The 14,792-nt window shown below is 40.9% G+C and overlaps 1 protein-coding gene across 1 annotated transcript in view; it reads right to left on the bottom strand.

Annotated features, from left to right (window-relative positions):
* Nucleotides 1-3,948: 3,948 nt before the first annotated feature.
* Nucleotides 3,949-14,792, bottom strand: part of gak (cyclin G associated kinase) — a 48,993-nt gene continuing 38,149 nt past the window's right edge. The window contains exons 23-29 of the mRNA XM_061672753.1: nt 13,495-13,656; nt 13,287-13,424; nt 13,103-13,189; nt 10,569-10,847; nt 10,332-10,480; nt 6,674-6,850; nt 3,949-4,391 (exon numbers count right to left, since the gene is read on the bottom strand). Of these exons, the coding sequence (XP_061528737.1) occupies nt 4,290-4,391; nt 6,674-6,850; nt 10,332-10,480; nt 10,569-10,847; nt 13,103-13,189; nt 13,287-13,424; nt 13,495-13,656 (1,094 nt within the window). The 3' untranslated portion in view covers nt 3,949-4,289. The remainder of the gene's footprint in view (nt 4,392-6,673; nt 6,851-10,331; nt 10,481-10,568; nt 10,848-13,102; nt 13,190-13,286; nt 13,425-13,494; nt 13,657-14,792) is intronic.

The raw sequence follows: 14,792 nt of genomic DNA, 5'->3' as shown, positions 1-14,792 counted from the left end.
CTAGTAGCATACGGCCCAGCTAGCATTTCGCTAACCGACTCACACCCAATTATTGCGATATTTCCGCACATAGCGACCAGTTTATTACTTAAAGATCAGAGTGCAAAAGGGCTTTATGCCGGTCGGTTAAAATTCATATTTGCATTGTAAAGGTTTTGAAATACATACGTCATTCACTGCAAATTGTGAACCATAAATTGGCTAAAAAGTAGGTTTTATTGAGCACACTCAAATGTTCATGATTTTGAGACATCCTGGGTGGAGTTACACTTTCCAACCCAACGGCTAGTGGAAGTGATGTCATGTTTGTCAAACATTAGCATTCCTCATTTACTCTGATTGGGGAGCTACAATTTTGAAAACAAGCAGGATCAGGGCCAGAATCAGAATCATCTTTATTTACCAAGTATGTCAAAACCAAACAAGGAATTTATCAATCCAATTAATGCATGTTTTTGGGATGTGGGAGGAAACCGGAATGGCCGGCGAAAACCCACGCAGGTACGGGGAGAACATGCAAACTCCACACAGGCGGGACCGGGGATTGAACCCCGGTCCTCAGAACTGTGAGGCTGACGCTCTAAACAGTCGTCCACCGTGCCGCCCAAGGAATTTAGTTAATCTAAATTAAGTTAATGATTATTTGCTAAAAACAAAGTTTTTTTCCATTTGAACATTAAATATCTTGCCTTTGTAGTGTATTGAATTAAATATAGGTCAAACATGATTCGCAAATCATTGTATTCTGTTTTTATTGATGTTTAACACAACGTCCCAACTTCATGAGAATTGGGATTGTAGATACACACACATATACATATGTACATATAAATGTGGACATATACATACATATATATATATACACATATACATATATATACATACATATATACACAACTGTAGGATTGTGCTGTGTGATAAAACTGCACATTTCAGAGTGGCCTTTTATTGTGGCCAGCCTATGCCACACCTGTCCAATCAGCATCTTGATATGCCACACCTGTGAGGTGGGATGGATGTTCTCGACAAAGGAGAAGTGTTCACTCACACAGATTTGTGAACAATATTTGAGGGAAATGGCTTTTTGTGTATGTGGGGAAGGTTTTAGATCCTGGAGTCAAGCTCAAAAAAAATGGGAGCAAAAAAAAAAAAGTGTTGCATTTATATTTTTGTTCAGTGTATATATCTATTTACACACACAACTATACTGCCAAAATGTATTCACTTACCTGCCTTGACTCATTAATTTAAGTGATATCCCATTTTTAATCCACTGGGTTTAATATGACACCTGTCAATCCTTTGCATCTGTAACATCTTAAACTCTTGTGGGAAGACTTTCAACAAGGTTTAGGTGTGAGTTTATGGGAATTTATTACCATTTTTCCTGGAGCATATTTGTGAGGTTATATACTGATGTTGGACTCGAAGGCCTGGTTCTCAGTCTCCGCTCTTATTCATCTAAAAGTGTTTATATGGTTATGTCCAAAATATTAGCCCCTGTGCTCCAGTGAAAGGAACTCTGAATGCTTCAGCATACCAAGAGATTTTGGACCCTTCCAACTTTGTGGGAAGTTTGTTGATGGGCCCTTCCAGTTCCAACATGTCTGTGCATCAAGGCCTGTATATTGTATTGTATATTTGCTCCAGCAAGGTGTTGGTAGTAAAAGCAACATGAGTCATGAGTTATCAGCAAAACAATGAGCCGATTTGGCTTAAAGTGCAAACAGCTTTCAAGGTTGCATATCTTTGCTATTTAGACCTCCATAGAGTGACTCTCTAACATGGACTTAGAATAAAAGTGTCAATTTCTTATTTTTAGAATAAAAGTGTCAATTTCTTCTTTAAAAAAACAAACAAAAAAGCACCTTGGTTTTGTCATACGCATGTCCAGAAAAGGCTCCTCTGACAGCTACTTCTGTCTGACCCAGTTTTGTACCCGCTTTGTCCATATTTGTGGGGAAACCCCCCATCCTCTGATTGGTTTCCTCTGTGTAGAAGACCCACTTGTGAGAGCACACGTGTGCAGAGAGTTAGGCGGAGATCTTCGCTAGTGACATAGATAAGCTCGAGAAATTTGAATGAGCTGATTTTAGCCCTCTCGGCAGAAAAACGTGGAAGCTAGGAATGCGTGGACATTTTAATTCATATTTCACGTTTACTGACGCACCATAGAGCCAAAATAACTCCCAAATACCAGAAACAGTTGATTTGGTAAAATATTGTACCTTTAACAAATTTCTAGTTCTCATTGCATACAGCAATGCGTCCTGTACATGCCGCGTTCCCATTACCATGGCAGCCGATGTTTCCAGGTTGGCAACATCTAAGGGCAAATCGTCACTGCAGCTGTTTTCAGCTTGGCTCAACCTATGCCCGTGTATACAATACTTTCTGCTAAATGCTTCCGAAAACACACCGGTTCCAAAGTTACGAATACTTACTTGGCAGCAGCCACAGAGGTGCAGCTCCCCCACGCCGAGTGACTTTCAGCGATTCGCTGGTCTAGTCTTGCTATTTTATTGCTTGGAAAGCTGAAGCAGCTCTTATCACTGCCACTGCATCAGTACAACCAACTGGCACACTATAAAACATCGTGAAATAACAAAATATGTGGCAATAAACCAGACAACGATGTCTGCGTGTGCTAACGCCGAATTAACCGAGTGTGTGCCATTAATGTCACAGCTGAAAATAGCTGACGATAGCCAAAGACTGGGAGAGGCTAGATTAAAAACGCAGACGCCTCATGTTGAGTTATATTTTTAAATAAAGCTGTTGTATAACTGCTATATGATCACCTCAAAATAAAAGTTATGGTTTGTAAAGGGATTCTTGAGGTATCAACAGGGATTTTTAAATCTTTGAAATCTGACATTTAAGTGTATGGGAGTACGGGTTTGTGTGTCGTAAAATGTGGCTCAAAAGTAACATTTATACCTATGAAAAAAACAACAGTCAGTCAAAAAAAGACATACACAAGTATTTCCCTCATAACTTTTAATCACCTTTTTTTCTACATTCGTGTTTATTAGTTATGCCATAATTTGTCTGGTACAGTAAAACTGTATTGATATTGTCTGTCCTTATACTTATGATCATATTGTCAAATCAAAAACTGTCAACAAAAAAGCAAGTAAAAAAAAAAGAAAGCTGTAAAACAACAAAATAGAAGGATATATTTGTAAAAAGCAAATTCTTATTAAACTTTGGAATGAAATCAAAGAGGTCCCACTCACTCTCTAATATATGAAAACCTAACCAATGCTTTCTCCCAATTCTTATCAGGTATGAACAGAATGTCAAAAACAACAACTAATAATAACAATAATAATAATAAATAAGAAAAGTGATCAGATTGGTCCATGAGGTAAAAATGTGAACTAAAACAATGAAGTCAACAACAGTGTGTGATGTCATTCTTAAAAATCACTCACGTACACAGACCTGCCACTCAAATATAATTTTCACAAAGTCACTTGATGTTTTGTATTTACAATAATTACACACACAATGGACCCCCCAAAAATACGTAAACCTGATCAATCACTCACCCTGTTCCGGTTGATGGATGTCAATCAAAAATCATCAGCTCAGATGTTAGCAACCGATGCTAACCGCCTAAGCTAATAAATAGCTTAAGTGCAGCATGGCGCTAACCGAATACTCAAGACACTATCTTTAAGAGCCTAATTGTTAGTGGTTAGCAACGAAGCATCGCACGAGTGGACGGCTTTCAAAAAAACAAAAAAACAAAACAAAAAAAAGAGCACTTTTGTTAATGTGGGTGTTGCTTTGTTGTCAGAAATGAGCACTAGGCTAACTAGGATATGTATGAGTGCAAATGTGGCAACAATTGTAATGATTGTAATGGCAGAAGCATTACATTTAGTGATTGGCAGCCATTTTGTACGCTTGTCCGCAATACTGACAGGCACCAATACATCAGCGGTTAGCATTTTAGCATGTAGCATTTTTTTTTTTGTAAAATCTGTGACGGTTCATCAGCATTCTGGAGTTCCTCGTTCTCTCTCTGATTGTCACTCCTTGGATTTCTGAAGCAAGTCGGTAGTGAAGAGGGATTTTTTTTCTCAAAGGTGTAGTAAGGATGTGGAGAGAAAGTGAAAGAGAGGACACCTCCCAGAGGCTGTGCAACTACCCCCTCAAAAAGGAAGGCCCAATGTGGGTTCAGTCCTGTCCAATCAGGCCCCAGGGGGGCTCGATATTTGTTCAAATCCAGTCCTGGTTCGGACCGGCTTCTTTTTTGTGTGGGTGTCATTTTTTTTCTACTAAAAGAGAGCTTTGGATCCCTGGTTCTCAAACTCTGACCAGGCGTCATTCAACTCCATGAAGATCATCTTAGCGTAGTCCTCGTAAGGTTTGCCAGTCGCCTGCAGGGGATGCCGTCGAGCCGAGAAAAGGGAGAGGGACGAGACAAAAACATGACTGGATGAGTGGTCGCCATCTTGAAAAGATGTTTACCAACATCATGGCTGCTCTATTTTTTATTAAATATAGTTATTAGGTGCTGCTGACAACTTTATGTACAGTGGAACCTCTGAAGAGAAACCTAGCATACAATGCTAACAATTGCAATTGCATTATTCAGTCTATCTGTTTAGCGTTATGGTACCTTAGTGATCCAACTACAGTAGAACCTCAATTTAACTGACTCCGACTTACCGGACAGAAAATAGTTTTCAGTCTTAACTCAAAACACCCCTTTGAGACCTGTACCCGTATTGGGTGGATTAATGAGCAAAGAACAGCCGGGAGAAGCGTCGCTACAGTCACCATTTGACTGAGGGCAATAACGCTTGCAGAAGAAATGAAAATTGAACATTTTCAAGGAGGTCCGTCTTGGTGCTTTCATTTTATGAAACGGCGCCATCTATCCAGCCAGGCAAGGACTACCATGGCGCAGCAATTTACGGCGGATTACAAGGAAAAGCTGGCCATCTTCCGCTCCTACTGCAGTAAAAAGATTGCCGACAAACACATTCAGCCGAACCACATCAACATGGACGAGGTGTCGCTCACTTTCGACATCCGGGTGAATCACACTGTAGAGAAGAAGGGGACCACCACGGTAGTGATACGCACAACGGGGCACAAGAAGTCGGCTTTCAGTGTTGTGCTTGGTTGCCATGGTAATGGACAGAAACTGCCACCTGTAGTGATTTTTAAGAGGAAGACGCCTAAAGAAAAGTTTCCAGCCGAAGTCATCGTTAAGGCCAATCAAAAGGGCTGGATGGGCAAGGAGAAAATGAGAGAGTGGCTGAGTGAGGTGTACGTAAAGAGACCGGATGTTTTTTTCCACGCGTCACCATCCTTGTTGATCTGTGACTCCATGCGCGCCCATCTCACAGCTGCTGTGAAAAACCAAGTGCAACTAAGACTGCGAGGCAACGCCGGGCGAGTTACGCCACCATATGTGAATGGATTGTGGATGCTTGGGCTAAGCAGGAATGATGGTGAAAGGACATTGATGACTTTGCATTCCTTGCAGCTCTGGCTGACTCTCGACTCTTATATTACAAAACAAAATAAATTCCATATCAGTGTGATCGTACAGTGTTTTAGATAAAGAATTCTGATACAAATAATTTTCCAACGAATCAACTTTTTACAATTAGGTACTGTATTACAAAAGAACATTCACTCTTATTTATGCAGTGTCCCTAAACGCAATTCATACTCACACAGCTGCCGCATGCCTGCCTACGGTAATTTCATTCTGAAGACTGAAATAGAATCCTTTCTATTAGCATGGCCAAACAAGTCCCTCTGCTGGTCACTTTTAATATGACAGTTGAATCACTGTATATTACAGAACACCAACATCGCAGCAGACCCTGCAATGTGACGAGTGTACAATGTACATCGCGATGATGAAGCTCAAACAAAAAATCCTGCAGCCCTAGTCTGCGGTCAGCCTTATGCTACACTAGCTAGCCAACTGCATGGGATTAGCTCTATAGCATAACATTAGGTTAACTGAATGCTCTCCCGCTATGTTGCTTTGGAGCCCTAGCTCCATGCCTGTCGCTCACTGACTGCACCCCAGCTATGAAGCCCTGAATAAGGAAGGAGAGCATGAAGTTAGGGTCATGTTATGCTATGTTGCTAGCCCCCAACAACGTGACTCCAGATGCCAAAGGGAGAGCATTCAATTAGTGACAGAATAGCATAAAGTTAACCAAATGGTCTCCCTCTTGCATTTGGAGCGGCATTGTTCGGGCATAGGAAGCTTTTCCCATTGAAATTAATTCAAATGCAATTAATCTATTCAAGCATGCCCTAGAAAAAATTGTCTTGTCATGTTTTTAATTTAAAAAATAGCACTGTGTTGTTAGCGTCTTCTCCATACTCCTTGCAGGTGGTTTCATTTTGTATTTGTTTTGGACTGTTTGGCCTGTTCAATAGTCGGCTGAAAGTGCATCGATAACTGTGGCTCTCTCTGCCCACATCCAAGGGAATTACAGTCCCTTAGTTGTTCCAATATGTTTTCACATAGCTGACGCTTGCTCGTAACTCCAATTATGGTTTGCAACACGAAGAAAAAAAAGTGACCTCTTGTAACTTGAAAAGCTGGTTAAGTTGGGGCACTCGTAAATCAAGGTACCACTATATAATGTCTAGCAGCACTATATGGAGTATGTCCCAAGCTCACCTTATCTGGATGGACCACCAGGACGGCCTTCCTGTAGAACTTCTTAACCTGGTCAGGTGTCACCAGGTCGGCCATGCCCACCGGCCTCCAGCGGGTCTCGCCCTCCCATAGCACTGTGTGCAGCGTAGAAAGCAGCGCACGAATGTTCCTCTCCTTGCCCTCAATCCAATCCAAGATCTAACGGGAGGGAGGACAAAATGTCACCTGAAAGCACGTGGCCTCTGCAAAGTAGCCCCAAAAAGAACTACAAACTCAGAATAGCAAGCTACTAATATTTAAATTCATTACTAATGCAACATTTAACAAATCTGAAGTTTTCATATCCTAGGAAAAACTGTATTGCACACCCTTGGTGAGTTTTTTTTATTTATTTACAGTGTTCATAAAAAATAAATACAAGCTCACCATCACAAAATTGAATATTTCTTCAAATTTGAAGTACCGTAATTTCTCGTGTATAATGTGCAACCCCAAAGTTGACCATTCAACCTATGTATAATGCATTTTTACAATGCATGATTTTGCTTCTACCCATATGATCAAAACGAAATATCTGTAGTTTGTTAGTTTTTTCAAATAATTAATCTGAAGTTAAGCACTTCATTTGATCACATAACACTTTCTTATTTACTTGCTCTTATTTTGAAATTTCCAGCCGCACTTTTATTTAGTAAATGAGAAAACACACAGTTGTGCTCAAACGTCAGACTTTGTAAAATGTGTACAATTCTTTTACGAAAACAGGCGAAACACATTCAATTTTATTTTAATGGGATTGAAATTAAACTGTTAAGCAGTTCAGAAAAGCATTATCATTCAACAAAACATAACCAAATGAATGATTGTTGTTGTCCAGTCAGCAGTTGTATTTAAAAAAACATTTCACAAATTCTGCCTGGGTATGTAAACTTATGAGCACAATTGTACATATATGCAGTCATATGTACGCCTATAATATTGGAATGAAAGTGTAGGCTCCAGCTTTTTCATAACCTCTAGGTGGCATACTAGAATGAAAGCGTACAACTTTTTCCTAACCTCTTGGGGGCGGTGGCATAGTGGAATGAAAGTGTACAGCTTTTTCATAACCTCTAGATGGCGCCATACATTTATAAAATGTGAAAGTATTTTTAATTTCTCCTAAACGTATGTATAATGCGGACTATTGACTTTTGAAAAAAAATTTCGGTAAAAAATGCGCATTATACACGAGAAATTACGGTAATTAAAAACATTCACTGCCAGCTGTTTTCAAAGCAGAATTACCCATATTGCCTGCCATTTTACAGCATTTTGACCGATCTTTCAAGACCCACAGAATATTGTGTTATGTAACAAGATAAGCACTGAATTTACCAAAATAAATAGTAGACTCTCTTCTTTGATCAGAAAAAAAACTTTGTTTCTAGCTTTATTTAATAATCAGCAGTAGAACATGGCCCCCGGGAATTGCCCTGAGAATGCCACCTGTAGCAGGGTATATAAGCAGGGTCGGTCCTGGCTAGTACTTAATGGGAGACCACCTTAGGAAAACCAGGTGCGGGGGTTGGGCAGTAGGTCAATCACCTGCTCCCGTTAAAACTACAGATTACAGAACCCGCAATTGCGGCCTCATGTGCCTCATAGCACTAAGAGCTCAGAAACAAAACAAAAAAAAAAGAAAAGAAAAATAGAACATGGGTTGGTTTCATCAAAAAAAAAAAAAACTACTTTCGGAATAAAAAGCAGGGGGAAAAATACACTTTTTGTGACTGACGCTAATATTTTTTTGTGACACAAACTATAAAACAAAAAACAAGACTGAGAAAGAACATTTATTTACAAATATACAACTAAGAAACGCACCATGAGCGACGCTGACTCACCGCTTGTCGAGTTGAATGTCATTTTTTTTTTTTTTTTTTTTTTTTAACGAGTTGGCCATTCATTTCATGAATTGTCATCTTTTCTCATGACACACACTTTCTACTACCTACCACGTTACATACCGGATTTTCGTGACCATAAGGTGCACCGTATTAAAAGGTGCAGTCTCAGTTACGTGGTCTATTTAACACATACATATTATTGAGCGCAGGCATGGTAAAACATAGGCTAGCTTAAAACATACAGTAGCATGCATGCACGCTAAAACAATGTTTTTAAAAAGGCAACGGGAGCAAAACTGAGTTTGGTTGTACTTTATTGAAGTATTTAACAATGTACTCATGTTATTTTTTTTATCAATCCTCATCCACAAATCCATCAAAGTTCAGAATGAACAGCTGGGCAAGTTCTCCATTAAACACGCCGGGTTCCCTCTCGTCATTGTCAGAGTCAGTCTCGTTGCCGTGCGGCTCCTCAGAAATGATGCCGGCTTTTACGAAAGCTCGAACAACAGTGCAAGCAGACGCGTTAGCCCAAGCATCCACAATCCTTTCACAAATTGTGGCGTAACTCGCCTGGCGCTGCCTCCTAGTCTTAGTAAGGCTGTGTTCGCCATCTGCCATCCATCGCTCCCATGCCGCTCGCAACTTCATTTTGAACGCCCTGTTTACACCGATGTCCAGCGGTTGGATTTCCTTCGTCAAGCCTCCCGGAATGATGGCAAGCCCGAGTTATTGCCATCAGTCGAATGGTGACTATAGAGAAGCTTCTCCCGTCTGTTCTTTGATCATTAATCCATTGCTCGAGTTGTTCTTCCAACTCGGGAAACCTCGCCTTGTTTCCGGGGAAACTCAGCTTTGTCTTCTTGACTTGGCGAAGCTCGTTTTCCTGCTTCTTCCACTTGCGAACCATGGATTATTTGATCTCGAATTCTCTCGCAGCTCCTCGATTCCCAGGTTCCTCCGCGTAACTGATAGCTTGCAGTTTAAACTGTGCTTCGTACGCGTGTCTCTTCGTAGGTGCCATTTTCGGGAGTCCTTAGCCGAACCAATGTTGTTTTGCACAAAGCACATACCAGCACAATATACCTACTGGGGCGTGCCTTTAGTGTCCTCTTTCACGCGCAGCCTTCCCCCTTTAACGTCCGCATGCTGTCCTCAGTCACGTCCGCCTTTCCTCTATATATGGAGCGTGTCGGCAGGAAATGCTCCCAGTCAGTCTAGCGGACCGCTCATCAAAGTCACATAACATTTACAGATTTTGGAACTCTGTGCACACATAAGGCGCGCCGCATTATAAGGCCCCCCGTCCATTTTGGAGAAAATTTAAGACTTTTAAGTGCGCCTTATGATCGTGAAAATACGGTAATCTGTTTATACCATACATATATGCACACTGTTCAAGGGTGGGGTGCCTAAACTTGTCCAACTTCCAACATGTTGGCATATATCTCCCTCATAATTGACATGACCAGTCGAGATTCATCGCCTAATTTGTATCTTCAAATCAAACGCGGTGCTGACCTCAAAACCAAAGCGACGCAACTCTGCCATCTACAGGGATCTGTTGGTCATTACAGTGGTTTACAAACCCAAATTTCACAACCAGTGAGACGAGTGAGACCCTCATTCACGCCTACTCACTGAAAAACAAACCTGACGAATATATACATTTGGGGAAGTAAACGGTTGGATTGCGGACGATGAATACAATCGTCCACTGCAGTGAAGGTAACCTTGCGCGCCCCCATGAGAGCGCTACCGCACCGCAGTTTGCCAATTAGGACACATACTTGCAGTTTAAGGGGATCCATTTCTTTTGTGATCTCCTGCCTTCTCATTTCTGCAATGGTCCTCGGCCCTTTTCTATCTGTCATGGATGAAAAGCCCTGAGTGGACAGCAGGTCCCCAAAGTCATCCTCCTTGACTTTGGGCTTGGGGCCTGCGTCACGACAACACACGGCACAGGAAAGAAACATTTTCAGACGACACTCATGGCACAAACGAAGGACGTGACGGCAGGGAATTACCGAATCCTGGAGCCCGAATGCCTCTCTCCTCACGACCTCCGATGACGCTCGGAAAGTTAAGGTTGTAGTTGGGCTTAGTGACCTGCGGGCCAGCGGGCTGGGAGGCCGCCGATGCTTTGGGTGCAGACCCGGATCCGGACTTCCAGGACTTGTTGTGGCCCTGGGGGGCTCTGCCAGGCTGCCAGGATGAGGAACTTTGAGGGTTAGTCGAAGACGAAGAGGAAGACGACGACGACGGTGGTGCTTTGGTAGGCCCGGAGAAGTTACTGTTAGTACAACCTGGAACAAACCGGTTTGAGCACTTTAATTTCATTTTAGTGTGTATTCACATCAAAAGTGCACCTATGTTGTATCAGTTTGTCATATTCAGATTAATATTCAGTTTTAGCATTTTAATAGAAGTTAATCGCATTGTATTTGGATTGAATTGCACACCTTAAAAATTGGAGTGAATCGTATTTCGTAGAAATTGGAATGAATTATATAGAATCAGGAATTATTGTATTTAATGTTAATTGGAGTGAATCTTACTGTACCGTAATGAGTGAATCATGAATCATCATGACTAAAGTGAATCATTTTGTAATTGCAGTGAGTTGTATTGTACTATGACCGGAATACATTGTTTAGTGTTGTAATTGCAGTGAATTACATTGAATTGTATCATAACTGGAATTAGAATTGCAGTGAATCTTAAAATTGTAGTGAATCGTATTATATTGTAATTGGAAAGAATCACAAATCATATCGTAATTGGATTGAATTCAGGGTTCTGCAGTGTGTGAATGGTATTAATGGTATAGTTTTACACCCGCTTCATAAAATGCTTCAATCCGCTGTCCAGCCCCTGCAGGCTAAGCAGTCAGGCTCACAGGCGTTCCCAGCTGTGGGGAGCGGCGCATTGGAGAAGACCCGATGTCTCCGAATTGAAGCACGCATGATACTGCGACGTACGTTTGAAGTCTCGATAGTCAATATGTCCTTCATTTTACATTACTTCTCTCAGGTAGCTAGTTGCCTTCTTCATCAATGCACGAGCCACTAATCACAGTTTGGTTGTCATGCTGAGCGGCTGCGGCGCTGACTCGAACCAGTGCCGTAGCAAGTCATTTCAGGGCCAAATGCAAACATAGTCACACACCCCCACCTCCCTTACACAATTTAGACCACTTTGTCCTGCTTTTGAAATCTGTTATAATTATCTGGCAGCAAATCGTTTTATCTCTATACTCGGCTGACACTGACAGTAGTGCAACTGCTACTGGCAAGAGCATCATTATACAGTATTACATTTTAACAAGGCATTCAATTAAATCAATAAGCCAATATTCTACTGTGATGGAAGGTTTCTCTTTTTACAATTCAGTAGTAAAATAAAGATTTGTTATTTGTATAAATTCATCATAACATTTAGACATGGCCTACAGGAAAGAGTAATTTGTTGGCTGTATCCAATGTTGTGTACTGGTCATACTACAGAATAATTTATTTCTTGTGTTTAGTGAATAATGCCGAAGATAAACTTCCCCCTGAAAAATTGAATGCTAAATTACAATCACAATATTTTTTTAAAACAAAAAAAAAACAAAAACAAAAAAAACGAGCAATTACAATATTTTCCGAAATTGTTCAGACCTGATTGATGACTTGTTAGCTTTGATTCGGCCAACATCGTTAAAAGTTTGTCGGATTCCGAATGACGAGGACTGGCCATGTGTGACTAAAGGTTTAGCCACATAAACGTGATATTGTGGCTAACTACACACAAGTGTGGCTAGGAGATTTTTATACTGTTTAGCCACATTGGCTAAGAGGTTTCATTACCCAGTGCCAACCTTGGAATCGTATTGTATCTAAATTTAAGTGAATCATATCGTAATTGGAGTGAGTCGTATCGTAATATGAGTAAATAATATTGCTTCATAGTGTAATTGGAGTGAATTATGTTGAGTGGTAATTGAAGTGACTCTGACCAGTTACATTACAATAACTGGTGTGAATCGTATCATAATAGAATTGTGTAACAAAGTGTTGAAACATATTGTAATTGGAGTGAATCACATCATAACTCGAGTGCATTGTACTGTACAGTAATTGGAATGAACCACATTGGATGGTAACTGGAGTGAATCGTATTGTATTGAAATTGGAATAAATCGTGCTGCGTCGTAACTCGAGAGTATCGTAATCTATCATAACTGGAGTGAATCATATGTCAGATTGTAATTGAAGTGAATCTTACTGTATCATACCTAGTGTGAATCGCATCGTAAATGAAGTTGAATTATGTATCATAATTGGAGTCAATCATATTATATTGTAATGAATCGTATGGTTACTGGAGTGAATTGAATCATAATTAAAGTGCATCATAGCCTGTCTTAATTGACTGACTCATACTGTATTGTAATGGTGAATCGTGTAGTGATATATTTGAAGTTAATCGTATTGTAATTGGAGTGAATTGTATGACATCGTAGTTCGAGACAATGTTATCTTCAGTATTAGATTTAAGGGGGCATGTTTACACTTACTTGGTAAATTGGAGCCCAGGTTCCCCAAGTCGGCGAAGGGATCGAAGGTCTGAGACTTGGCCTTGGACATGGACGACATGCTAGAAGCTATGAGCACACAAATACAACAACAGTTGACAAAAAAAAAAAAAAAAAAAAAAAAAAAGAAGATCTATCATATCTAAGTACATAATCCCATTGTTACCTGTACTGATGAAGGTGGGCCTGCTGGCAGTGGAGCTCATGCCCGCAGATGTGCTCGCCGCCCAGCTGTCCCACCCACCCAGAAGGTCTGGGTGACTGGCTGATGATGTCATCTTGGGAGCGTTGTTCACTAATTTATCTGATATGAAGTACAAATATGAATATGTTTACATCAGCATAATAATATACAAAATGTAGGGTGGACTCACTGAGGTTAAAGAGGCTTGGATTGGAAGTTGGAGCGGCTTTTCCCGGTGCCGAACTGTCGGAACCTATCAAGTCCCCGAACAGGTCTGGTCCAGAGGCCTGCCGTGACGAGCCCACGCTGGAGCTGGAGCCCATCCCGAACAGGTCGAATGGGTCGCTCGTGGCTGCGGAACAAAGAACATGATGCCATGTATATCTATGTCAAACATCATCTAAAATCGGCCATTTTACTGACACTTCCAGGTGTAGTACACTTTGTAAGTCGCATGGAACGAGACCTCAGCTTAGTGAGCAAAAGATTACCATATTTTCACGACCATAAGGCGCACTTAAAAGTCTTAAATTTTCTCCAAAATGGACGGGGCACCTTGTAATGCGGCACGCCACAATTTGTGAACGGATTGTGGATGCTTGGGGAAACGTGTCTGCTTGCATTATTGTTCGAGCTTTCGTAAATGCCGGCATCATTTCTGAGGAGCCGCACGGCAACGAGACTGACTCCGACAATGACGAGAGGGAACCTGGTGTGTTTGATGGAGAACTTGCCCAGCTGTTAATTTCGGATACAGAAGATGAGGACTTTGATGGATTTGTGGATGAGGATTGATCAAAAAATAATGTGAGTACATTGTTAAATACTTCAATAAAGTACAACCGAACTCAGTTTTGCTCCCGCTGCCTTTTTAAAAACCTTGTTTTAGCATGCATGCATGCTACCGTATGTTTTAAGCTAGATTCTGAACAGATTCTGTTTAAACGATTCCTTGATTGAATAGGTCTGGGAGTAATCAGGCTTGGGTGTGATCAGTGAAAATTAACCAAAATTGTGATTAGCAACAACTAATTGATTATTTAACAAGGGGGGTAATTACGTTTTCCACACAAACAGGGCCAGGCGAGTTTGAATAAATGTTTCTCCATAATAAATGGGAGAATGAGGGAGGGAGGGAGGGAGGGAGAGACAGACAGAGAGGCACGCACGCACACACGTGCGCGCGCGCACACACACACACACACACACACACACACACACAGAGGTTCTGTTGAGTCAAGCAGCTTTGTCAATGTTTACCGCACGGACATTTGTTGCAAACGGATGCATTGTTGAGCCAGTGAAAAACAATGCCAAAAACAACAGAGAAGCATTTGTAAATGATTTTAAGACACTATTAGTTGTGGAATGTATATCTAACATGATGTACGAGTGAGCTGAAGGGTAGTTATTTTATTTATTTATTTATTTTTTACCTAAAATGGTAATCGCTAGCGCGCTAATGCTCATCGCGAATGTGAACCTTTT

This window comes from Phycodurus eques, chromosome 3 (genome assembly GCF_024500275.1).
Source record: "Phycodurus eques isolate BA_2022a chromosome 3, UOR_Pequ_1.1, whole genome shotgun sequence".
NCBI classification, from domain to species: Eukaryota; Metazoa; Chordata; class Actinopteri; order Syngnathiformes; family Syngnathidae; genus Phycodurus; species Phycodurus eques.
Note: the sequence above shows the minus strand (reverse complement) of the source record. Positions and strands in the feature narration are given on the sequence as shown.